This window comes from Hyperoodon ampullatus, assembly GCF_949752795.1.
Source record: "Hyperoodon ampullatus genome assembly, chromosome: 1".
In the NCBI taxonomy this organism is placed as follows: Eukaryota; Metazoa; Chordata; class Mammalia; order Artiodactyla; family Ziphiidae; genus Hyperoodon; species Hyperoodon ampullatus.
Genome location: NC_136914.1, coordinates 38,234,163 through 38,261,901, shown reverse-complemented (window position 1 = coordinate 38,261,901; position 27,739 = coordinate 38,234,163). Strand labels below are relative to the sequence as shown.

The 27,739-nt window shown below is 40.7% G+C and overlaps 1 protein-coding gene across 2 annotated transcripts in view; it reads right to left on the bottom strand.

Moving 5' to 3' along the window:
- The window catches only part of WDFY3 (WD repeat and FYVE domain containing 3), a gene marked incomplete at both ends in the record, with an annotated part of 173,774 nt that overhangs the window by 7,951 nt on the left and 138,084 nt on the right, over positions 1-27,739 (bottom strand). For both annotated transcript variants that reach the window (XM_079701144.1, XM_079701145.1), the window contains 12 exons: positions 1,083-1,265; positions 4,063-4,242; positions 6,779-6,937; positions 7,866-8,020; positions 9,733-9,880; positions 12,286-12,498; positions 12,723-12,814; positions 18,269-18,422; positions 19,957-20,063; positions 21,118-21,235; positions 23,087-23,206; positions 23,465-23,519. In XM_079701144.1, coding sequence (XP_079557270.1) covers positions 1,083-1,265; positions 4,063-4,242; positions 6,779-6,937; positions 7,866-8,020; positions 9,733-9,880; positions 12,286-12,498; positions 12,723-12,814; positions 18,269-18,422; positions 19,957-20,063; positions 21,118-21,235; positions 23,087-23,206; positions 23,465-23,519 — 1,684 coding nt within the window. The remainder of the gene's footprint in view (positions 1-1,082; positions 1,266-4,062; positions 4,243-6,778; positions 6,938-7,865; positions 8,021-9,732; positions 9,881-12,285; positions 12,499-12,722; positions 12,815-18,268; positions 18,423-19,956; positions 20,064-21,117; positions 21,236-23,086; positions 23,207-23,464; positions 23,520-27,739) is intronic.

Below are 27,739 nucleotides of genomic sequence, written 5' to 3'. Positions count from 1 at the left end.
GGGTTAAACAGATAACTTAATTCCTATTATTGTGTATAGTTAATTTCCCTGTATCTTGAAAAATGTGGCAGGGACTGCTTACAAATAAACAGTTCTCCCCAAACCGTGTTCCATGAGATAGGAGTGGGTGTTTCATGGTCGACAGAAAAGGACTGGGGTCAAAGAGATTTCAAAAACATAGTTCAACTAGGTACACGTCTTTGGTTCTTACAAACCCCCCCGAGAACCTTGCATATACTAACATATACTCTAGATCTGCAATAAGGCATACAGGAAGCAGGATCCCCAGACATATTTGGCTACGGAGCTCTTCACGATGCCCCACAGATGCGGTAATGTGGAATGCTGCTCTGCAGACTTTAGGGTGTGCCTGCTGTCTGAGGTGCAGGGTGTGGCGTGGGATTGGCTGATGGCCTCATCATTGCTCAGCATGTGACTGTGATTACAAGGGCAGCAGCCAGCTGCTCTCTGCTTTTATAGAGTGAATTAATGAAGAAAGACACAAAGAAAAATCTCCCGAGAGAAAAACCCCAATATTAGAACAGACTACAAAGGTAAATACTCTGTGGGTTTCATTTTCGGTAGAGGCCCAAGGCATGAAAACTAAGAGAAGGATAAAGTATCTAGGATTCAGGTGAAATCATACAGGATCCTAGACAGGGAATGAATGGATGACCTGAGGCCCCTGGAAGCATTTTCTAGCTCAGTGATTCTCTGTAGAGGAGACACAGTCCCCATTTTGCCTAAGAAGCCGTTTGACAAGCTGAAAAGCCAATACTTATGCAAGTGACATTTTTAGCAATCCCGAGGTGACACGGAAATCGTGTTTAAGTGATCTGCTGGTGTCAAGCTGTCAAGTGGTTAGCGGCACTGATAGATCTACTTAATGGGAAGAAGAGAAGCTGAGTCACTGACGTTCTCCGCGTCTGATAACCCAATGGCCAAGGTTTGTTTGCATCTGAGTGAGAGTTTGCCGAACAATACGACAACCTCCAGGTGTCCTTCAACTGTGGACAGCTTCAGAAGTTTCAGGTGAACCACGGCAGCAAATACCCTAATGTGTTTCCTCACAGCCGACTTACCCGGACCACACCGTCTGAGTGTCCTGTGACTATGACATTCTGTGTGTCCCACTCGTTCATCTCCGACACGCAGCAGCAGATGATCTGCTGGCTCCTGCCTGTGAATGTGTTCACACTCACGACAGGGTTCCCATTGATGCTCCACACATGGATGTACGTGCCAGCGCAGGACACAATGTCCCCCTGAGAAGGTGAAGAGAAACTTCACTCACTCCAGGTTACATCCTGATTTCAGAAGCAAACTGAATCCTTGGCTTCGCTCTTTGGAACACTCTCAGTCCTCTGACTAGTGACTGGGGAATTTCTGAGGTAGCCTGGAATCCAGTGCTTGCTGACTTAAAAAAAGTACCCCAAACAGAAGCCTCTTTAAGCATCTGAGGTCGCGTAGAGGCTGCGGCCGAGGTGATCTCGCGTGGAGACGGTGCAGGAGCCCTTCCACGCCCCCAGCCTATGCCCCCACGCAGTGCTGAGCCCCGCTGCATTCCAAGTCAAAGCTATCTGGAATCTGAGGGGTGATGAACTGCTTTTTTTCCTCCCGGTATTTACAAAATTTATTTATACCTTCCACTGAGAGGTAGGAATCCACTTAGTTTTATCAAATGAGCCAAATCACCAAAATCATGGGGTAGAAGAGAAATCTGTCAGTCCACGTACAGCTCTAACTCTCTCCAATGAGTGCAAAGATGAAATCCTGGTAACACTGTTAACACCCTATTTAAAAATTTGTTATTCACAATAATAGTGGGGGAATGAGGAAAAAAAGAAGAAAACTAGTATATAGGTCATTTCTTGGCAAACTGAATAAACCCTAAGACTCTCTGAGCTGATAGCTCAGGTTTTCATGAGTTCTAAAGATGGGAAAAAACTAACCTTTTCCTTCAAATTCTACCAGGTTGGGGGGAATACAACCTGGTGAGAATACAATCCACTACTGTTAAAGGAAATAAGACACTTCCTGAAGCATCTACTCTGTGTCAGTTAGTGTGGTGGACCCTTTAGACACCCCAAAGCTTATTCACCATCTCATGCGGCCTCCCTTACCCCTGAGACAGCCTGACTGGCCTGATGCTAGGTAGTGACTTCAGAAATGATTCGGTGAGTTTCAGTACAGGCAGTAGGCACATGAGAACCTACAGAAATTGGCAGATGGTCATCAAAAGCAGAGGGAAGTTAGAAACTGAACAGCAGTGCTAACGCAAGAAAGAAGGTAAAGGGGAGGCAGGGGTGGCATGATAAGGCGGCCTGGGGCTTTTCCAAACCACTGTCTGGGCTGGTCTTGCTACTGTTTTCTCCCCCCGCCCCCGCCCCACCCCCCTCCTCCCTCTGCCCTTAGTCTACCAAGGTGGCAAGAAGCAAACCAAAACCCAAACAAAAATAATACTTAGCAAAGCACTGCTGTGTCTACCTCTGTATCAGCCCTGAACCACCTCTGACAATGCGTGTCAGCAGCTGAGTTTTAATTAATGGCCTCAGTCTCTGCAGGAGACGGGAGAGAGCCACTCCACGCTGTGCTATGCAAGACCTTCTGCAATTACTCCAGGGTGCCTCCATTAGAGCAAACCCTGTGCTTATGAGGGCTGAGAGTAAGAAGAAGAATCAAGGGCAGCTGCAAGTAGCTTACGCCCAAAGTGTAGAATGAAGTAAAGTAGGATTGACAATGGCTGAAAAAATATAACAAACAGAAATCTTTTCATGAGTTATGAAGAGATTACAAAAGCATCTTAAAAGGGAAAAATCAAACACATCCGTAGTGTCCGCAGCAACTACTGCAATCCAATGGGTGTATGCTGGCTCAAATAACAACTAATGATAAATAAAATTGTCAGCATTTGAGTTAAGAACAACCCCAAAACAGAGTGCTTGAAATAGTGCAATTAAGCATTTGACTCAGAGCAACACAGCGGTGATCAGAGTGGTTCTGTTGCGCTGACATTGCCATAAACCTCTTACATGCACTTGTAGGACCAACCCAAGGTGCTGTTCTAAAGACATTTTAAGCCTTTCAAATATACCAAAAGCAAATTTTACTCTTTTATTCCCACACGCTCCTACTCATTCCCAACTCTGATTACTCCTATTATTATGAGACATTCCAAGTGCCATTAACTAGAACTGAGTAACTTCCCTTTTCCTTTGAGTGACTACAAGGTATCTGACTAAAAGCACAGTACTTAGCATCTTCTGGTAGAAATGAAAGATGTAGCCTCCCTCAAAAGGAAAGCTGCCTGTGGGTGATGATACGACATGGCTAGAACTACTCTGCGCCATGTAGGATGATCCCGGGCAGGGCTAAGGGGAAGAGTGGGAATGGATATTTAGAGCTAAGAAGTGATGAGGCTGCGGGGGAGCTGGTTGATTTGCAAAGACTGACCTGCCTATGTGATCATCTGTCCCTTGGACACAGAGACCTCAGTCTCTCAAAACCTACCGTTAGCGTCCCGTTTACCAATACGACTTGCAATGACTATCCTCCCCTCCCTGCTCAGTCTGCATGGGGGGCTTCTACGCCAGTGCATTTATTTTCTTCTGATTCATTGTATTTTTGAGAAAAGATAATTTCTTTGATAACTTTGGAATCTGTTTAGAAAACAGTTTTACAAGAATGTTTCTCTTGTTTGGGTACCCAAATGTTACTCTTTTCACTTTATATAATAAATACTTTGAGTATACTTCATAAAACTTCAACAATTTTGACAAATCCCACAAATTCCTTGCCTTTAAGAAAAGCGTATTCTAGAATGTTTTATTTTGAACGAAATCTTGCTCTTTAAAGTATGCTGCAGTGACTGGATTTTAAGACAAAATTGCTCTCTGGCTTACAAACTTTAATATCCATTCGCTTTTGCAAACAACATCTAAAACAAGGGGCTTTTATAAAATGCATGCCGATCAACTTAGAAAACAGAGTTATTTTTTATTTATGTAGGCCAGACCTATTTGTCTTCCTACATATAAACCAAGTGGCCAATTCACTACTTACTGTTAATTCATTGATACAGAGAGCAGAAACGGGAGCCCGATGGCCTCGGAGCTGGGTTAGGAACGACAGTTTGTTCAGATCCCAAATGATGCAGGTTCGGTCACGGGACCCGCTGACGATGATGTGATAGGCTAATGATGCAGTGGCACAGGTGACAGTATCAGTGTGGCCAAGTAAGGCCTAAAAGGAGAACAGACAAAACCAGGCTGACCACAGTGGCAGTGCTCCCCATGGGATTCCAGGAGAGCCGGACTTGCTGGGAGCTGACAGGCGCACGTGCTGGGAGGGGGTGCCTTGCACAGCAGTATCTGGAAGGTCTTCGTTCTCTTCTTGCCACTGTCCCTGCCTCATCCCACCAGGGGGAAGAGAGAAGTCTGGAGGACTCTGGAGGCTCTAATCTCCATTTTTATATTACTTCTCTCCTGGACTCGGGCCAGTACCTTAGAAGGAAAGGAGAATGGCAACTGCAACCCAGCTGGGGTTTCTTCATACCTTTTCCACGTGGAGATGTATCGATTATGGCCCCCAAATTCAGAATTTAAACTCGGAATCTATTCTTTTGTGCCATCAACTCCTCTAAGTCCATTCTAAGGAACTACAACTGGATGGATTTTTAAAAATCCTAGTGCATGGGTGTAGTACGTGGTCCCAGAAAGATACAGGAAAATGCAGTCCTGATGTGTCTGCTGAGCGTCTGTTACTGAACTGGAGACACCTGGACATCTCCTGTGACTGAGAGGGACCCCTTCTTCAAACTAGAATAAAAACTTCTCTCTTTTGCTGGAATATGAAGAGAAACAGGATCCAGGGAAATGGCAATGTGGGAAAATAAACATTTTGAAGGAAAAGATTCAGATTACTGTTACGAATTCCTGAGTATTTACTATTTACTTAATGAGCTGGCTTAAAATTTTGGTGATGCAGACACCCTTATTGTATACTTAGCAAACGCCAGAAGGCTGTTTTAAGTAAGAAGTACTTTCTACTGAGGGGTTACAGGCATACTAGCTTCAAAGTCCATTTCCTAAACTGAAAACACTCGAAGCAGGAGCGTCTGGGTCAGCAAACAGCACTGTCAGCCTTTTACCTGTTCACGTCGAGACCGTGTCTCTTATGGGCTCCCCTTTAGACCCAGCAACCAGTGAAGCTTCTGGACTACAGAGACGGTCGTTGGTATAAGTACGAGGGGCTCAGTTCTTTCCAGAGATACTTAAAACACCACTGTTTGTTTGAACCTGGCTTTAAAATAGCTTTGGAGTCAGGAAGAACTGCATTTATATCCTGGCTATACCACAAAGTGTGACGTGGACATGTGTCTTAACCACTGTAAGCTGCGTTTTTTTCAGGTGTAAATAGAGCTAATAACGACCTTGGAGAATTTCAGGATTGGAGTTTTTACGTTTTTTAAACCCCTAGTACAGTGCCCTGAACACGGCAGGTGCTCAATGAATGGCAGACATTGTTACACTACTTTTCAAATTGCGTATCATAAAAAACACCTAGATGTAAACTCCATTAAAAAGAAAGCTTGGGGCTTCCCTGGTGGCACAATGGTTGGGAATCCACCTGTCAATGCAGGGGACATGGGTTCCGGCCCTGGTCCGGGAAGATCCCACATGCCGCAGAGCAGCTAAGCCCATGCGCCACAACTACTGAGCCTGCGCTCTAGAGCCCATGTGCCACAACTACTGAGCCCTTGCACCACAACTACTGAGGCCCGCACACCTAGGGCCCGTGCTACACAACAAGAGAGGCCACCGCAGTGAAAGGCCCACGCACCGCAACAAAGAGTAGCCCCCGCTCAATGCAACTAGAGAAAGCCTGAGTGCAGTGGCAAAGACCCAATGCAGCCATACATACATACATACATATATACATATATACATACATACATACATAAATAGAAACCTTTATGGTAAATTCACATATCAAATATTAAAAGATGATGGCTTAATTATAAAAGGATTCCTGCTTTGATTAAAAGTTTATAATAGTCAGTACATAACAAGTGATCAAAAATACTTGTTAATAATACCATCGGTGTTTCTTCTGAATACATTCATGAGTTTGTCAGGTTCTTAAGCATTATGATAAATGAAGAAAGAGAAAAACAAAAGAATCAAAGATTGAATGGTCTAGATGAATGAAAATCATCCGGAAAGAAGTTATTATGAATCAATAGCAAATATAACTTGGTTTGCAAAAATTTAACCTACATATAACTTCTGAGAAACATTTATATTACTTAAATATATTAAAAAAATGTATTACCTAAAGACAACTTACTTCAGATTTTAAAAAAGGATAGCTTGGATCATTTTCAGAAATAGTATCTTCTGATTTCATTTCCTTTTTTAATTTATTTTTTATTTTATTTTATTTTTTTTGTGGTACGCGGGCCTCTCACCGTTGTGGCCTCTCCCGTTGCGGAGCACAGGCTCCGGACGCACAGGCTCAGCGGCCATGGCTCATGGGCCTAGCCACTCCGCGGCATGTGGGATCCTCCTGGACCGGGGCACGAACCCGCGTCCCCTGCATTGGCAGGCATACTCTCAACCACTGCGCCACCAGGGAAGCCCCATTTCCTTTTTTTAAGACCCACTTCTAGCAAAAGAACATACACTGTTTGGTTTTGTCCATTTATGTCTAAATCACCTTGGAATTAAGGACAGTTTTCAGTTTCTCTAGAGTGTGGGCAGCTGGGATGGACTGTTACCTGTTTGAGAGTGAGGGTCTTAGCCTTTTCTTTCGAGGCACCCATCTCCCACACACACACGACCGTGCTTGTTCCACCTGTGATGACCAGCTTGGGGTTGGGGCAGATTGCACAGAGAATCTGGGCCCATTCTGACAAACATTCATAAACTGTCACTACCTGTGAAATAGAACAGATGTGAGACACGCATGCCATCAAGCACTACAAACTCCTGGGACACAATGAGCACACCGAGCGAAGGAGAATCTCTATGCAGGTCCCCCCCAGGCAAATAGCTGCTCATGTGCTGGGCTGGCTTCAGTTTAGCAACACTTTACTGAAACTCTACTCTGAACTCCTCCCTACAGCCTCCTAACTGTAGTTGCTGTTAAAAACCATAATAAGAACTTTGTTCATAATGGGGGTCTCCAGTTACTCCAGTCTGGGAAAATGACGTTCAGATTGTATGATGCTCTGTGAGATGCAGGGGGTGATCTGGTGAAAGGATGCGTCTGCTGGAGCCAGGTAGAATGTACAAGGAAAGCATGAGTGCTGCTGTTCATGAGAGCGTGACTAAACAGAACTGTTACTGACTTGCACAGACTGTGCCCCTCGTGCGTTCAGGAGAGGACTGTCAAGGGCAAACAGAGGGCACCAAAGGACCACTACATGCTGCCTCTCCAAGAGATGCTTATGGGACTCAAAACAGTAGCTGCTGCTTCTTGGGGGAAGGGGGACAGGTATTCTGCCAGCCATTTAAGAGTAGTGAAATGATTAGCGGGCAGGATGGTGACTCAAAAGGAAGCTCTTCTGGTTGGCAGAAATATTAAATACCTGGTTGGCTAGGACCTCCTGGAGGAATTCTTTGAGTGGGGGGAAACTGCTAGCCCCGAGTACACAACCTTCCAAGAGAGGCTTTTCTGCAGGAAACATGACTTGTCCACTAGCTCCTTTATCCTGATCTGATGCCGTGAAGCTCTCCTTTCGTCTGGGCTGTGGAGGAACAGCCGAGAAGCCCTTGGCCTGAGCTCTCCCCATCCCCATTAAGCAGGATATCCAGACCACGGAAGAGCAACATTAAATGAGCGAGCCAAGAAACAATGCAAACCTTGTCTGACTCATAGGTTCCCAGCCTGCAGCTGAGGTCTGCGTAGCCCCATGCAAAAGTTTTGTTCCAGGTTGGTGGGATGAGAACCTTATTCTGTTCTACTGCAAGAATGCCTTTGTCTGTGCAGACGATTTGTCCCACAGGCTCTTTGAGTTCTATAAAAAACAGTCAACACATTAGAACAAGGACAGGGAAAACTAACTTCATTATCCCATAGGGGATGGTAAAGGGATCTCAAATATTCATACAAATTAAGCATCTTGACACCTACATTAAGAAAAAATGACCTTAGAAGTAAGTAGGGCTTGGCTTTTGAGTCTTCCGCAGACCTGCTGGGCGGTCATCGACCCTGACTGTTGTCTCCAGCCTGCCTGTTTCTGGACACTTGCTTGGGTTTGGTTCCCAGCCATCAGGCCCGCCTTCTGGATCTCCAGGACTGCCAGAGTGATGTGGGATGCTCCCCAGAATGCTGTACAGACCGTCAACCAACCTAGGCCTTCAGGACCTCCCAGCCTGAGGCTTCTTGAAGGAAGGCCGTGACGTTCCCCGAGAAGCCCGGCTCTGCCCGAGGACTCTGCCGACCGACCACACCAGTGCTCCACAACCATCTCTGGGCAGTGGCTGGAGCTGGCATGGGGCAGAGTCTGTGGAATGAGACAAATGGCAGATAGCTGGTAGCCAATCCAATTAACCAGACTTTGATGCCCCAAGTTTTGGACTTAAGTGACAACTTCAAGACTCTGTAAACCAGTTTTTCATTCTAAGCGAAATGGAGCAGAACCCTGTGGTCCTTGCCCCCCATGTCCTCCGCCTGCCTTTTGTCTGTGGAAAAACTTTAGCCAAAGAATAAGTTTAAGCAGAGAAGTGAGAAAATGCAGAAACAGAGGAAAACAGTCAAAGGAAACCAAATAATAAAAGTCCAGTCATTAAGCAAAGTCAAGGACCTTTAGTTCCTCCTCAAGGGCTCTAGATAATGTTCTGAGCCGTGTCCTGTGAGCTGTCTTGTAGATACTGAAACCCACACCCGGTGGAAGAAGTTAACTACACGATGACCAGACTGTAGCCATGACATAAGCTGCCAAAATTCTGAGAACTGGCCCCAAGGAAACGGGAACAAACCAACCCTGGAACTGAACTGATTAATTGTACTTAAAACAATCAAGATGATGCTGGTCAGACCACGGCACGAGCAATTTCAAGATAACTGTTAGAGTTGACTGTGCTGTTTCTGCATGTAGCCCCCTCCCTCCATCTACAAAAGCTCTTGCCCACTGGTTGTCAGTGCCGGGGTTGGGGGGTTGCCTTTGGAAAGGAGTCCCCCCCAGGTCCCCGCAGTTGCTGGCATCCAAAATAAAGTAAACTTCCCTTTCCGCCAACCTTGCCTCTTTATTGGCTTTTGAGAGGCAAGCAGCTGGACCCCACTTTTGGTTACACAAGGTTAAAAAAATCTACTTGGAAAAGTAATTTAAGATAACTGAAGATAACATTAGATAAAAGACAGAGGCTTTTAGTTGGCATATTAAAAGCGCAGTCTTCTTACTGCTCTAAATTGGTGGAACGTGTGTAAATGAAGATGACAGAAGTTTTTCTACATGTAGAATATAAAGTTGAACTATAAGGTTTGGTATATTAGAGATTTCATTATCCTAGCAGAGAGGAGAAACTTGTTGGGTTCTTTTTGATGCAAAATCCAATAGGTCCAAAGAAGAAAACAGAAAAGGAAAAGGAGAATCTAACAAGTATTTGGTGATTTACCACTTATTACAAATTACGCTATTGTTGAGAAGCAAATTTATTATTGCTAAACTAGGATTATTAAATAATCCCACAGACTCATGAATCAAAAGCTTATTTCCTGCCATTTTACCTTTTACAGGTGTTAGAGAAGGCCTCAAGTTGTCTAGATGATGAAAAAAGATCTTGTCACTGGTAGATCCTGGTGGGACCAAGATCCCTGCATTGTCTCCGTTGAGTCGACTCCTGACTCGCTTCGGTGGATGAGGTTTTTTAAATAACTGGTATGAGAGAAGATGACACATTTTATACTGAAGCTAACAATTATTAAGCCCTTTTATATGCCAGGTATTTTGTTGTTATTTCACTTAAGCTTCACAACAACCATTAGGTATCACATTATCACATTTGACACTTGAGGAAAGAAATTTAAAAAGGCTCAGAAGGTTGCCAGAGACCTCATGCCGCAGTCAGTGGGGACAGGACTCCTACACAAAAGCTTGGGTTACCAGCATGCTCTATGCTACACTGAGCTCATGAGAATTTTTCAACAGGAAATTAATCTCCTCAAATGACAGTAGGTTGACAACTATTTTCCAGCGATGTTTAAAAATTAACCAATTTCTTAGAGCACGATACCATTCTGTGCCACTGAGGGCAGGCAGCCATACTCTCTAACTGGGTTACTTCTGGCTCCAACATGGGCTTTCTGTATGTGACATCATTTCCGTATCATTTAGGTGCTACTAATTTGCTGACAGTGTGAGCATTGTTGTCTTCTTTTTACTTTTCAATGTTGTAAAGGAAAAAAAGAAAAGAAGATCTTTGGCATTTCTGTTCAGTATTTCTAAAGAATTGAAAAGTCTTAATATACATTTAAGATGACTGTTCTTAAAATACCATAGATCATCAAAATAGGCAGACTCTTTTTTGATGGACAATTGATATTTGAAGAAGATATCTGTAAAACCTTAGATGAAATGAGATTTAAGATGACTACAACACCATCACACTCTGTGAATTTGACATGCTGGATTTCCAGGAGAAAAAATAGAAAAAATGCTTTGTATAGAGAAAGATATAGATTTTAGGCTCCCAAAACTTTAAACATATAATTCTCATTTTATCTACATACAAGGCTTAGGATCAGGGTTCTGTTATTTCTCATAAATGTTAATAATGAGATAAGACTCTGAAGTTCTATAAAAAGACCCACATACTTTAAAGCATGTTCATGAAAGAACATTTACTGAAGAACTTTACAAGGACCTGAGGACAGAGCAGGCCAGGCCAGCGTATATAAGGATATATCAATATGGTGATCACAAAGCTTAGCTGTTTCTAGGATGGTTACACTTGGAAGTACTCTCTATTAGTTCCTGCAATGTCCTAGAAATATGTTAGTATCCAAACTCTTCTATCTCCCAGACGATCTGCCTGTTAAACTCAAAAGTGGAACAAAAATCCTGCAACAGTGCACGTGTCTAGATTTTTTTGTTCAGAGTATTTGTTTCCCAGAAGGTATGAAACACGGTTCCCGCACTTGTAACCCTCAAAAACATGGCTAAGGTTCTTCTGCTATGATTAGAGTTTATCAACAAGCATTTCACTTTAAAAGTACACATGGTTCCTGCATTGGGGAGTCAGATTACCCTGTAAGTGGCGCAGTTACAGGGTGTCCCGCTGTCTATCACGGCTTTTCCATGAACTAAGACTTGCCATTGTTCTGTGTTCCCAACTGTCAACCCTGGAAACCTCAAAGTTGGTTAACCTAAGAAGAGGGATTCCAGGAGAGATGTCTGAAGCAGGAACAAAGAAGGAGAGCCAGGGCCAGAATGCAGAGGCCAGGGCACTAGGCAAAAGGTGGTGGTCTGCACGGGCGGCAGAGCTAGCCTTCTCCACTGTGCTGCAGTTTCTTCTGGTGCACCCTGCCCTCCTGGTGTGCCTGAGACAATAAAGATGGAGGAAGGGACAAACTCCCTTAACAGAGGTTCGCTCACTGCCCAAGGTGAGAGATCTACAGCATCTGGGTGCTGAGAGGGTCTGGGTCTTCCTCGCCAGGTTCCAGATAGTGGTTGGAGCAGCTGGTGGCAGGGCTGGGCCTAGGAATTACCATGGTGTGCACTCTCACACCCCAGCACTTGTCAGACCTACACCAATAATCGAATCCAAACCGCCGCTATCTGTCTGTTCCCTGAACCACTGTGAGAGCTTCCTCCTCCTCATCTGGCTCCCCTACAGTATGTGCATGTGTAAGATTGTGACCAGAGGGATCTTTAAAGTCTAAATACGACTTTATATGACAATGCTTAAAGTCAGCATTGGTTTTTTACTGGCCGTGGGATGAAACCCCATCTCTGTGTAACCTGTGGCCTCCAAGGCCACATCTGCTTCCCTGACCATGCTCTTCCCGTCTTCCTGCCAGGAACTGTGTGGGTACAGGAAAGCACTAGCCTGCGAGGAAAAATGCTCTTTGACCAGTAAAGTTTCTGTTTATCTGGACTGTAAAAGGGAGGAGAAAGTAATAATCTAGGGACCTACTGAAACTACTGGGTGATATTTATGGTTCTTAATTAAAAACTGTCTAAACTTAATTATTATATGGTCATCTACCATCTATAGAAATATTACAGAGCTTAAAAAAATGTAACAGAAAATATCAATGATAAGGAAAAAACATCCATACCTGTTTAGGGATCTGACCAAAGTTATTAATGAACCCTATGGTGGCTGTCTCCTTTAGTGGGTCATTTATGTTGTAGATATCCACTTGCCCCTCATAAAAAAGATGATGGAAGACATTTACAGCTTCTACTGCAGCAGGACCTTGCTGTTTATAGCCGAAGATTAAGTCAATCCACTCATGCAGATGGGCACTCACATAGTCACATTCCAAAGCCTGTAATTTCAAAACACAGGTTCAGTCGCTGGCTGGCTTTTATTACTTCCTAAGAAAGTAAAAGAATTCGCCAGTGGTCTATAGGAACCAGAATAACTAAAATTCATGTGAACAACATTAGTAACTTAAACACGTGGGGGATACATTGCTCAAGGTCCTCTCTTTGTACTGTGGTCAGTGACCCAGTGAGATCTCAGTTCAACTGCAGAGCGTACAGCCATTACCTCACGGTGCACTCGGATGAATTCTCGTGGGTCCCCTTTTGCCCAGGGTGGAAGGATAACATCTCCAAGCTTGGTGCCATTTTGTTTACAACCTGTGTAATTGGATACATTAAAAAGAAAATAAAAGAATGAGAAAAATAGTAAAGTAACAGAGAAATAGTGGGTTAGTTTCATTACCAGGACTATAAAATTTTACCACAGAAAGGACCCTCAGAGATATCTACTCTGGTATTTCCCCAAGGTGACTCCTCCGAGCACTCCCTCGGAGAAATTTACTGAGTGTTAACAAAACTGAGGGGCTCCCGCTGGCAAATGACTTCAGGAAATGCTGAGTTATGCAAGCTTAAACACGTGTCTTTCCTGCAAGACTCCTTGGAGGCACTGCTCTTCTCTAGGAAGGACATTAGATACAACATTTCTGAAACTTAACTGACGACAGGAATGAAACATTTTATGGGTCTACTGTTTTGAGTTTGGAAAAACTGCTCAAATCAATTTAAGCCCCTTAAGACCACTCATTTGTAAGACCATTAGCAATTTCTCAAAAACTGTTCATTTAGGCTTTTCCAGAATGCTTTAAGCTTGGTGAGTCAATAGCAGTTACCTAGTACTGAATTTCTTGTCTGGTCTGCCATTCACATGGAAGAGGTTATGGAAAGGGTATCTAACTCCTCAGCCATTTTCAGTCTGAATGCTCTCTTGGCTTAAGAGAAAATAAAAGTACCACAGTCTCCTAGAAATATTTGCAATACATGTGTTCACTCATCTTTCTGATTCTTAAATTCTTGAGAGAGCTCTGTAGAACCCACATGTATTTTGCTGTAAGGATTCTCATTAAAAAAATAAAATAAAATCTGAAACAATATAACTTTTGGCTGTTATATCATTTAACAGAAAAAAAATTTGGGGAAGATTATGTGGCTACGGGGGCGGGGGGAAGTTTAAATAATTTATAACAAAGTAATATTTATTCCATGTAAACTGTTATTTTAAGTCATAGCCAGATAATCTCTAAAATATTAAAGAAACCGTTTGCTATGAAATGTATTGACAACAAAACACATTAAATGGGACTGGCAACTGAGGAAACAGGTTTTTTTCTTCTTTTCGAAATAACATCAAAAAGTTAACTTTAGCTTATAGAGTTCTCCTAGGCACAAATCAGATGGTCACTGTAAAAAATGACTCTAAATAATGTTGACTCATTAGCTTAATGGCAGTTGGTTAGATAAAAGCTGAATTATAAATTTTCATAGGGAAGTATAATTGTTCACATTTTAGAACACAAAAGGCAGTTTCCAAGTAAGGGCCTTTAAAAATATTTCCTTTAGAAATAATCTTGTTTTCATCATTGCAATTTGATGGCTTCTTCACAATGTGATGTAAGTGAGAGATACAAAAATCAGTTTATTGTTTAAAGGAATGTCTTGACTTAGTTGGAAAAATTACCATATAACTTAAGAAAAAAATAAAACAATCAAGTTATTACAGCCCCTCCCCCCTCTCTCAGGCCCTTACCTCACCTTCCTTGAAATGCCCTCTAGGCCTAATAAGAATAAGAAGTAATAATTTTTTTGATAAAAAGAAGCACGTAATAATCCCCAGGCTACTTGAGATATAAACTACTTTTCAAAATTCTGCTCATAGGGCTTCCCTGGTGGCGCAGTGGTTGAGAGTCTGCCTGCCGATGCAGGGGACACGGGTTCGTGTCTGGGAGGATTCCACGTGCCGCGGAGTGGCTGGGCCCGTGAGCCATGGCCGATGAGTCTGCGCGTCCGGAGCCTGTGCTCCGCAACGGGAGAGGCCACAACAGTGAGAAGCCCGCATACCGAAAAAAAAAAAAAAATTGGCTTATAATCCCTAAATACTGTGTGATATAATTTTATTTTACCAGCACTATCTATAATTTTAAAATGTCATTTAAAGGGAACAGTCTGTAGAAAAGTCTTGGTCTGATTCTGCTACTCTGCAGTTCCCCTCCATGTATATACAAGGCTACAAAGATAAGAAGACCAGACAAAAAAACCTAATTGCTCCAGAGCCAGGGGAAAAAACCTAAGTGCTCTTTCTTTTATATCATTTACCATCTTTTCTGGGTAGAGAGACCAACAGTGTTTTGTTTGATTTTTTTTATACTGAGGTAAAATTCACATAACATAAAATCAACCATTTTAAAGTGAACAATTCAGTGGCATTTCGTACGTTCACAATATTGTGCAACTACCACTTCTATCTAGTCCTAAAACATTTTCATCACCTCAAAAAGAAATCTTAAATGAATCAAACAGTTGTTTCCCATTCCTCCCCACTCCTACTCCCATCCCCTGGTAACCACCAATCTGTGTTCTGTCTCTCTAGATTTACCTATTCTGGACATTCCATGTAAGTGGAAATCATACATTATGTGACCTTTTGTGTCTGGCTTCTTTTACTTGGTGCAATGTTTTTGAGCTTCATCCATGTTGTCGCATTTATCATTATTTCATACCACTTTATGGCTGAATAATATTCCATTATATGTATATTCCACAATTTGTTTATCCATTGATAGGTATGTGGGCTGTTTCTACCATCTGGCTATTGTGAATAAGGCTGCAATGAATGTGCATGTACAGGTCTTTGTTTAAGTCCCTGTTTTCAGTTCTTTTGGACAGTTCTTGGAGTGGAATTGCTTGGTCATATGGCAATTCAACATTTCCTACCAAACTGCTTCCCACAGTGCCGAACCATTTTACATTCTGATCAGAAACATACAAAGGTTCTACTTTCTCCATCCTCACTAGCCCTTGTCATCTTCTGTTTGTGTGCTTTTTTTAATCACAGCACCCTAGTGAACGTGAAGTCGTACCTCACTGTGGGTTTGACTTGCATTTCCTTAATGACTAATGATCTTTTCGTATGCTTATTGGCCATCTGTATAACTTCTTTGGAGAAATGTCTATTCAGGTCTTTTGCCCCTTTAACTGGGTTGTTTATCCTATTGCTGTTAAGTTGTAAGAGTTCTTTATATTCTGAATACTAGACCCTTATAAGATACATCATTTGCAAATATTTTCTCCCATTCTGTAGGTTTTCTTCATAATGCCCTTGGATGCAGAAGTTTTAAATTTTGATAAAGTCCAATTTATCTTTTTTTGTTGCTTTTGCTTATGCTGTTGATCCAAACCCAAGATCATGAGGATTTACCCCTACGTTTTAAGAGTTTTATAGCTTTAGCTCTTACATGCAAATAGCGTTTTTTAACGTGTGTGATTTCAAAGAGGGAAGATGATTTGTTACGAAGGTGAGCATGACAAACATACATGACCTTTCTTTTATTTACTTATTTAAAAATAGATGATTCGGTTGGGTTTTTAGGTAGTCTGGCTAGAACATTTCTGTGACATAGATTATTATAACGGACTGAGTGTTTCTGGAATATTGGGGTATCTCTTTCTTTCTGCACCTCTCCGTTATCTGTCTCTTTGAAAGTGGTGTCCCTAGGGAAGAAAGTAGCATTCTCCAAAGGTGAATTATAAGTGAACATAATAAAACACTAAAGTGCATTCATATTCAAATGCTGTGCACACATTTGTTGTTTTTCCCTGTTCACCATCTACTTTATTTCTTTGAGGAACTGCCACTCCCTCCGACTCTAAGTGTTAGAACTTGATGTCTTTAGCTGCTCAAGGGTGAGCTCCAGGCCCAATCAGAGGTAATGAGACTCAATTTCAGGCCTTTTGCTGGGGCTATTGAGAGTCTTACTGCCTTTCCTATTGCACCTAGAGCTACAATTTCACAAGGTTCAAGCTGCTGATGAACAATTAAATAAATAAAAATTATATTACAAAGAAAAAACACTCAAAATATATTGGATATGAATATTCCCTGAATTTTCCATTAATGAATTTTATGAGGTAGTATAGTAATTTTTTTTTTTTTTCCGGTATGCGGGTTTCTCACTGCTGTGGCCTCTCCCGTTGCGGAGCACAGACTCCAGACGTGCAGGCTCAGCAGCCATGGCTCACGGGCCCAGCTGCTCCGCGGCATGTGGGAGCTTCCCGGACCAGGGCATGAACCCGCGTCCCCTGCATCGGCAGGCGGACTCTCAACCACTGCGCCACCAGGGAAGCCCTAGTAATGGTTAATATGTTGAACTCTTAAATACAGTATGATACAGGGCATGAAGAAAGTATGAAAACAGAACAATATCTGGCACTAATATTCTAAAGTGAAACAACAGAATTTTGATATGTCGTAAAAATAAATATTCAGAAACATAGATCAGCAAACTGTGTTCCAAGAAACTGTAGCCAAGGTGAAATCTACTTCCTGAAACTGCTGGACAATATAAAGAGAGAAGAGTACCAAGGAAATTTCTCTCCTTTTTATAAGTGTTGTTTTGGTTCTGTTTTTCTAGAAAATAGTACTCTAACAGGATGAAGAAAGGGATTTACCTAAAGTTATTCTGAAATTCTAACTTTAAATTTTATTAGCATGTAAGCTGAGAATGCCTCAGGAAATACAAAAGATTTAAACAATACATGAAAAATATGTATATGCCACTCTTGGCTGTGAGTTTCAATCATATTAATTTTCAAACAAAATTTCACCTCACCTTTGTTTTCACTGAAATAAATGATGATATTCTGACCATTAGATGTCATCTGTTAATTCTTAATTTTTCCCAAAACTATAGGTTTGAAACAGCTTATTTGGGGGCATAAATCTATTTTCCTTTGTTATATTTACTCTCATACACCCAGTTGTAATTAGCAGCAGCTAAACTCACAAGGAAATAGAAACCAAGCAGGAACCTGCAAGGCCTTCTCAAGAACAATACTCCCCTGCCCCCCAACATGTCCCCTGCCTCTTGTTTGCAGAAAAGGTTTAGCCTCCTAGGCCTACCCCAAGTTCCAAAGAGTAAATTTAATCAGAGGAGTAAGAAAATGCAGAAACAAAGGAAAACACTCAAGCAAGACAAAATAATATTAGTTTAGCCATAGAGCAAAGTCAAGGACCTTTAGTTCCTCCTCGAGGGCTACAGACAATATCCTGAGCCATGTCCTTGAGCTGTTTTGCAGATACTAAAACCCCCACCAGGTGGACAAAGTTAACTACATGCTGACCACCAGCACACAGACCCCAGACCAGCTGGAACCAGAAGGTTGATGACTGATATTCCCAAAACATCACCCTGTTACCCTCACTGTCAACCAATCGTAGACTTGTGCACAAGCTGAATGCATATCGTGTGACCCTCTCCCTCACACTCTTTAAAAACCCTCCTCTGAAAGCCATCACTGGGGAGTTCAGGCCTTTTCGGCATGAACTGCCCATTCTCCTTGCTTGGCCCTGCAATAAGTGCTGTCCTTTCCCTTCACCATGACCGACCCAGTGTCAGTAGATTGGCTTTGCTGCATGTTGGGTGAGTGGATCCAAGTTTGGTCTGGAAACAAAATCTTTTCTTGTCAGTGTGTACTACAGACAGTCGTCAGAAAACTGACTTATTTCTGTTGGTCTTTTCCTGGCTAACGATCCTAAGATAGTGCCATAGTGCTACATACCTAGATCAAAGTTGTTGGAATTGAACAGGAATTCTGGTAAGTAAAAAAATTCTGGGATAAGTTCCTTTACATCTGCCATGTTGTGCTTTGATGCTGAATACCAGGCCTCGCGTACACTGTGAAACATCCGGTCAGCCAGGTCAAAGTGGCCTCCCTGTGGGCAGAACGAGAAGGCACCTTTCTGTTAGAGAACCACTCCCACCTCACAGCTTCCAAGCTCAAGGGCTTGAAACCCAAGTAAATATGTTTGGTGACAATTCAATTTCCCATCATCCTACGTTAAATACACAAAATTTTAAATAATCACAGAAAGAAAATTAATCTAATTCTTTTCGGGGTACTCCTTACCAAGGGTGCTCTTGCTCTGTATCAAAGTGAAATCCAAGTACAAAGACTTTAAAAAGTCATTTAAAAAAAAGATCAGTTTTTAGAGAGGGCAAGACTATAAGGAAATCGAGGAGTTCCTCCATTGTTTGATAATGCTCTCCTAAAAAAAAAAGATTCTAATGTAGCCATCTACAGTTGGAAATATTCAGTTTATATATGTATTTGACTAATTTGATAAATTAACATGACATTCAGGTTCTCACACCAATGAGAATTAAGTGGAGAACTTGGAAGGTGATCAAAAAGTTATAGATTGATAAAACAAATTTAAATAGAAAAGGGATTTCTTTTGCTTACACAGCCTCACAGATAACACCACTCCCTTCCTCAATCAAACTCCCTATGCTGTGTTTGAGGGGACACAGTGTGTTTGTCTTTACAATGAAGTTCACTGTGTGAAAATGCTGAAGTCCATACAATGGCCACCAAGGCCTACCACCATCTGGCCCCTGCTAGCTCTTTGACCTCATCCCCTATTGCTTTCCCCTGCAGTCACTCTCCTCCAGACATACTGGCTTCCTTGCTGTTGTTCCTCAAGCATCTCAGGGATATGCCTGACTCAGGGTCCCTCACAGGCCATTCTCTCTGCCTGGAACATACTTTCTCCAGATATCTGCACCAGTAACTCCCTCACGTCCTTCAAGTTTCTGTTCAGATATCACCTTTTCAAGGAGACCTACTCTGACCATCATGTCCTCCTCCACCTCCCATTCCCGTACTTCCCATTCCGTTTCCCTGATCTACATTTTTCTGATAGCACTTATCACATTCTAAAACATTTTACGATATACTTATTATGTTTGTCTGTCTCCCTCAACTAAAATATATAAATTCCATAAGGCAGGACTTTTGTCTTTATTCACTGATATCTCTAAGCACCTAGACCAGTGCCTGGAATACGGTAACTATTCAATAAATATTTGCTGAATAAATGAAAGAGAATGTGGAGAAAGGCAATTACAATACGGAAGACAGCAAATGAGCTAGACAGTATTACTCTTTTTTAAATATTTGTTGAATTCAACCAGTTAAGGCTGAATTCCATACACCTGGCTGGAAAGCATATGCTACTTGCTTATTTGACTAAAGGACCCTGGCACTTGTATAGTGTAAACAAATTCCAGTTTATTTATCAAGTTTGGTTCAGTGAAATTCCACTTTCACTATGTTTTGACTACTTTTGTGACTAAAAACTTCACAGGGCTTCTTGTCAGGCAAGATAACAACATTAAAGAAAAAAGCAACAATCTTAAATAAAAGGCTTGAATAAAATGCAAAAATTCTAAACTTAAGAGTTTTACCTGTAGCCTTAGGAATATCTGTGTGAAGGGCTCCATCCTTACTAGGTACGAAGCCACAATCATTGCAGATGAATAGTGGGTCCCGTAGTGGTAGGCTGGAGTTTCGCCTTGCCAAGAAAATTAAAGCATAATTGAAAATGAAAGTAATATGAAAAATAAAATTGGCATTCATCAATAGACTTGAAAATGCTAACGTATGTGATAACTGTGACACTAAGTGCAATTAGCACTGGCATTTGCAGCATGAAAACTTTATGATGACACTGCAACCTCTCACTTATATATTTGGCAGTTATCCAGTTTAATATAATTCTGTGCCTTTCCCCCAAACTGAGCACATCTAGCAATTCATGTTTTGAGGCTAACTGTAACAGGTAATCCTTAATAGCAAATCATCTTTGACTAAAGCAAGATATTGACATATAGCGACTTTTTATTAGGTTCTGGCTTTTCAACAGTATAAATTTCTCTAAACCGTTGTCTTCGAATATTACGCAATTTTTATTACATATTCTCCTTGCAGGAAAAAGAAAGGATTCCACACAGGGAATATAGTTAGGCTTAGTTTTTTTCTCTTTTGTTTGCCTGTTTGAAGGGGACACATGATAAACATTAAACATAAAAAAACATAAGTAGGTAAACTGTAGTATTTTAGAAGGTAGTCAACTATAATTTTTTAATGCAAAAGGGTTCTAAAAAGTGCCTCAATAAAATTAAAGCAACCTATAATGGAAAACAATCTGAAAAAACTGAATGACTGAATCACTTTGCTGTACACCTGAAACACTGTAAATCAACTATACTTCAATTAAAAAAATTAAAAGAGTCAATAAAGGAAAGTTTAGTTTCTGGCCTAAACACGATTAGAGATAATGGCATGTTATGATGGTGAATTTCTACCCTAGTCAAAGCAGACATACTTTGCTTTCTGCCAGTACCTGACAAGCTACCTAAAAAATGCCTTCTAAGCATGGCCATCAGTTGGCATGCAAAACCTCATTCTTCTACTCTGATAGTTGTGTATAAGTGTGCATATGCAACATATATAGATATAATGATATATAAGCAATCTGGGGAAAGATGGAAGGATGTCAGACCACTAAATAATGGCTTACTTTTGAAACTTGGGTACAAAGTCCCATGACAAGAAAAGTTACTTACCATTAGGATCTTCCCAGTCTTTATATCGCTTCTTATACTGAGCTAATCGTTCATCTGTCTGTGCTCCCATTGGCTTAGCCAGGTTTCTAAATGTCTTGGGATTAGTAAGATCTACCTCCTAAAATACAAAACGAAACCCAATTCCAAATTACTATACATCCTCTATTCTCACCAATGTAGACACAATGGCTATAGCAATGATGATCTGTAAATGTGCTATTATCCGTGGGGTCACACCAGCAGAACTGGACTCCAAGACAATGCCATGCACCTACTGGCTATCCATATTTTACAGACAGGCATATGGCAGTTTGTTAATTGGTTCGGCTTGAAGACAACTGTTTTGGAAATTAAGTGATCACAGAGGAAGGCACTCAGGATCCAGGTTTGGAGATGAGGAATAAGAGGGAAAACCCTTCCCAGTCTTGGCAAGGGCACAGCAGGAGACTGTGGACACAAAAGCTCCAATTCATCTTTATCCTCTGCCACCCACATAACTGGAGGATCAAATCTCCTTTTTGTTCTCTTCCCCTCTCCCCCATTTCACTCCAACTTCACTTCTGAGCATTTTCTTCCTAGAGGTGAAAGGGCAGTGAAATAAACTAGAGCACTCAGTAATTTGTTCACCTCCAGAAGACATCATACCAGATCAAGTGACTTCCAAATGAGATGGATTCTTTCAGTCTACCAGAGATTATTTTAAAAGCTCATTTCTAGCTGACCTAATTCATGTATTTAAAAGGAAACCAAAATTTACCTCCTGAGGGTTTTAAAAGTAGAAATTTGAAGTACATACCCATGGGATACGTAATTTGTGTCCTTTTTTAGGGCATCATGGCCCACCAATTTTGCCAACTTATATTTTAAAAGTCTTGAACAGGAGAAACTGATCCACATTTACCAATATAAGTCAAGTTAGTATTTGCCCTCTGAAAATCTACATGCAAAATACCTCATTTATACTTTTTTTGGTTATTTCAACAAAGATTAAAGTATTTACTAAGTACCGGGCATTGCTCTAGAGCAGCGGTCCCCAACCTTTTTGGCACCAGGGACCATTTTCATGGAAGACAATTTTTCCAAGGTCCAGGGCGGGGGGGGGGGGGATGGTTTTGGGATGATTCAAGCACATTACATTTATTGTGCACTTTACTTCTATTATTATTACATCAGCTCCACCTCAGATCATCAGGCATCAGATCCTGGGGGTTGGGGACCCCTGCTCTAGAGGTTGGGACTTAAGAGCTACGTAAGATAGTCTTTGTTTTTAAGGACCTCACAGTTGAGCACGGTCAGACAAAAATCATGACTACAACATGCTGTAAAAGAAAGCAGCATGATACAGCTACAAGGCAGTGTGGGAACAGAGGAAGAAGGAAGAGGAGGACAGGAGGCTCCCCGGAGGTATACTGGAGCGTGTCCTGCAGGATGAAATACAGCTAGCCAGAGGAACCTGTCAGCGGGAGAGAAGATGTGCATGGGCATGGGGAGAAGTGCAGGCGGGGAGAGGAGCACAGGCAGAGCTGCGGAGAGAGAACGGGGTAGCCCAGGACAGCGGTCCTCGAAGCACAGGAGGGATATCTACGTATCAGCTACTTTGTGAAGGGTGCTATACTGAGGTTTAAAAATTCTCTCCAAATTGTGATGATGATGTATGCAATAATTTAAAACTGAGGAATGACTCAATTAGATTTGTTCCTGCTGGCTGCAGTGTAGAGGACAGGGACATCCTCCAGTGGATACAAATTTATTAGCACTTTAGGAAATTCAATAGATATCATGAATCCAAGAAGTTCATCAAGTATCCAAACTTTGTACAAGTCTAAGCTAAAGCTCTTCTCATCTTCTTGGGAGTAAGTGCCCGTTGAGAACTTAAACTATAAAGCATATAAATCATTTGAGCCACTGCAGTATCTTTTAATTACTTTCGAGAATGTGTTCCACTTTCACAAAATGATTTGAAATTTACCTCTGAGTCGTAATCTGCAAGGATCCAGGGGAAGACAGGATACTGCATGAGGTCATTATATGATCTGCCAGCCAAAGTGTTCAAGTGCATCAAATACTGAAAGTTGCTGATTTCACCTCTCTTGGGAAAGATAAATAGATTCATTTTAAAGCAATCAATTATTTCCGCTACATTCAATTTTAAAAATTTATATGCAAAATGAGGTAAAGGACAGTTTCTTGCAGATTTCAGAATAAAGCATTTTTTCCCCCTAAAAACAAAAACAAAACTTTTTTTCTATGGTATACATTTTATAAATTATTAAAGTACTTTTAAGTGTATGACTTATACCTTCTAGCTACAAATTACGAAGGAAGCTTACATTTTCACTGAACTTACCTCCCATCTCTGAGTCACAGACTTCTCTCCAACCAGAGTGCTAAGCAACCCAGATCTAAAAATGATAAATAATAATTTGTAGGCAACATAACTTTAAAAATCTGTGTAATTACAAAGGTGAAAATTTTAAGTCAATGGTCCACGAATTTTTCAAACTATGGAGGACAACTTATTAGTGGGTCATGAAATCAGTTTAGGGGGTTGTGAACAGCATTTTGAATTATGAAATAACATAATCAAATTGAAGAAAATAGAGAACATTGGAAGGCACTACATATAGGAAGGAAAAATATTTTCTGTGAATTTTATTGTATGTAACTGAGTTTGTGTGAGTTGGGATGCAATGTAGTATTTTTTACCATGGGTTATAGAAAATGAGTTTGAAAAACACTGATGTAGTTCAACTTTCTAACCTTTACAATAATTTCTATATAAACGGATCTAAAGACATTAAATTGGAATAACTGATAAAGAGTATACAATGTTTTGTACATAGTAGGTGCACAGTACAATTCCTAAAAGAGATGTTGAAAAAGTGAATGAAAATATAAAGATTTTATGACAGGAAAGTCATTGCTGTTCAGAAAATTATAGAACTTTTTCTATAGCAGATTTTCTAGAATGCTATAAAACCTTAAGGTTATAATATTGATAATTATTAATCTGAAGACTGTGAGTTGATCACTGAACCAGGAGGAAAGCACTTAACTATATATTTTATTGCTGAAAGGAAATTAAGAGATTTGTAAACCTTAGTTCATAAACATATCTAGGTCAAAGGTACAGATACCACTTTTCACTTCCAGAAAAATTCTTCCCTTCAGGCAAATTGAATATATAGGGTACTCTCCCTGGAAAAAGAGCTATGATCATTCCTTAACACTGTAGGAAAGGGAACAATTGAAAAGAAGATTAAAGTTGGGAATGAATTTCTGCTTCTTGCCTTTGAGTTTTCAACAGTTCTTCAAGAACTGCGAACTCAGCACAGACAGTAGTAAGAACAATGAAATAGCAAGCTGAAGATTATCTAGGCAAGCAGAAGCACTAGCAATTTGCTCACAAGTAGAAAAAAGGCTTAGTATGCTTTAAGGGAGCCTTTCACTTCCTATATTTATCTTAACACCAACACAAATGATTAGGAATAGAACATGTTTCTGAGGTTAACAAAAGCATATAAGCAGCATTTATAAATCTCAGCTAAAGAAAAATAAAAGCAGTAAGTTAAAGAGAAATAAACAAATATATTTAGACACATACACATTGAAATAAAATTTTATTTACAAATTACAGAATCCCCAGAAGTTTTAAGTTATTTTCCTGCATGTTGTAATAATTAATTTGTAGCCCCAAAGCACTGCTTCTTTTTTTTTGAATTTTATTTATTTTTTTATACAGCAGGTTCTTATTAGTTATCTATTTTATACATATTAGTGTATACATGTCCATCCCAATCTCCCAATTCACAGCCCCCCCACCCCTGCTCTGCCCTCTTGGTGTCCATACGTTTGTTCTCTACATCTGTGTCTCTATTTCTGCTTTGCAAACTGGTTCATCTGTACCATTTTTCTAGATTCCACATATGTGCGTTAATATACAATATTTGTTTTTCTCTTTCTGACTTACTTCACTCTGTATGACAGTCTCTAGGTCCATCCACGTCTCTACAAGTAGCTCAATTTCATTTCTTTTTATGGCTGAGTAATATCCATTGTATATACGTACCACATTTTCTTTATCCATTCGTCTGTCGATGGGCATTTAGGTTGCTTCCATGTCTTGGCTATTGAAAATAGTGTGGCAATGAACACTGGGTGCATGTGTCTTTTTGAATTAAGGTTTTCTCTGGGTATATGCCCAATAGTGGGACTGCTGGGTCACATGGTAGTTCTATTTTCAGGAATCTCCATACTGTTCTCCATAGTGGCTGTATCAATTTACATTCCCACCAACAGTGCAAAAGGGTTACCTTTTCTCCACACCCTCTGCAGCTTTTCTTTTTTTTTTTTTTTTTTTAATTTTTATTTATTTATTTTTGGCTGTGTTGGGTCTTCGTTTCTGTGCGAGGGCTTTCTCTAGTTGCGGCGAGCGGGGGCCACTCTTCATCACGGTGCGCGGGCCTCTCACTATCGCGGCCTCTCTTGTTGCGGAGCACAGGCTCCAGACACGCAGGCTCAGTAGTTGTGGCTCACGGGCCCAGTTGCTCCGTGGCATGTGGGATCCTCCCAGACCAGGGCTCGAACTCGTGTCCCCTGCATCGGCAGGCGGACTCTCAACCACTGCGCCACCAGGGAAGCCCTGCAGCTTTTCTTGTTTGTAGATTTTCTGATGATGCCCATTCTAACCGGTGTGAGGTGATACCTCATTGTAGTTTTGATTTGCATTTCTCTAATAATTAGTGATGTTGAGCAGCTTTTCATTTGTCTGTTAGCCATATGTATGTCTTCCTTGGAGAAATGTCTATTTAGGTCTTCTGCCCAATTTTTTGATTGGGTTGTTTGTTTTTTTAATATTGAGCTGCATGAGCGGCTTATATATTTTGGAGATTAATCCTTTGTCTGCTGAATTGTTTGCAATTATTTTCTCCCATTCTAAGCGTTGTCTTTTCATCTTGTTTACAGTTTCTATTGCTGTACAAAAGCTTTTAAGTTTCATTAGGTCCCATTTGTTTATTTTTATTTTTATTTCCATTACTCTAGGAGGTGGGTCAAAAAAGATCTTGCTGTGATTTATGTCAAAGAGTGTTGTTATGCCTATGCTTTCCTCTATGAGTTTAATAGTGTCTGGTCTTACATTTAGGTCTTTAATCCATTTTGAGTTTATTTTTGTGTATGGTGATAGGGAGTGTTCTACTTTCATTCTTTTACATGTAGCTGTTCAATTTCCCCAGCACCACTTATTGAAGAGGCTGTCTTTTCTCCATTATATATTCTTGCCTCTTTTATCAAAGATAAGGTGACTGTATGTGTATGGGCTTATCTCTGGGCTTTCTATCCTGTTCCATTGATCTATATTTCTGTTTTTGTGCCAGTACCATACTGTCTTGATTATTGTGGCTTTGTAGTATACTCTGAGGTCAGGAAGCCTGATTCCTCCAGCTCCGTTTTGCTTTCTCAAGATTGCTTTGGCTATTCGGGGTCTTTTGTGTTTCCATACACATTGTGAATTGTTTTGTTCTAGTTCTGTGAAAAATGCTATTGGTAGCTTGATAGGGATTGCATTGAATATGCAGATTGCTTTGGGTAGTATAGTTATTTTCACAATGCTGATTCTTCCAATCCAAGAACATGGTATATCTCTCCATCTGTTGGTGTCATCTTTGATTTCTTTCATCAGTGTCTTACAGTTTTCTGAGTACAGGTCTTTTACCTCCTTAGGTAGGTTTATTCCTAGGTATCTTATTCTTTTTATCGCAGTGGTGAATGGGATTGTTTCCTTAATTTCCCTTTCTGATCTTTTGTTGTTAAGTGTATAGGAATGCAAGAGATTTCTGTGCATTAATTTTGTATCCTGCAACTTTTACCAAATTCATTGATTAGCTCTAGTAGTTTTCTGGTGGCATCTTTAGCATTCTCTATGTATGTATGTATTCTCATGTCATCTGCAAACAGTGACAGTTTGACTTCTTCTTTTCCAATTTGTATTCCTTTAATTTCTTTTTGTTCTCTGATTGCCATGGCTAGGACTTCCAAAACGATGTTGAATAACAGTGGCGAGAGTGGACTTCCTTGTCTTATGCCTGATCTTAGAGGAAATGCTTTCAGTTTTTCACCACTGAGAATGATGTTTGCTGTGGGTTTGTCATATATGGCCTTTATTAGGTTGAGGTAGGTTCCCTCTATGCCCACTTTCTGGAGAGTTTTTATCATAAATGGGTGTTGAATTTTGTCAAAAGCTTTTTCTGTGTCTATTGAGATGATTATATGGTTTTTATTCTTCAATTTGTTAATACAGTGTATCACATTGATTGATTTGCATATATTGAAGAATTCTCGCATCCCTGGGATAAATCCCACTTGATCATGGTGTATGATCCTTTTAATGTGCTGTTGGATTCTGTTTGCTAGTATTTTGTTAAGGATTTTTGCATCTATATTCATCAGGGATATTGGTCTATAATTTTTTTTTTCTTGTAGTATCTTTGTCTGGTTTTGGTGATGGTGGTCTTGTAGAACGAGTTTGGGAGTGTTCCTTTCTCCGCAATTTTTCTGAAGAGTTTAAGAAGGATGGGTGTTAGCTCTTCTCTAAATATTTGACAGAATTCACCTGTGAAGCCAT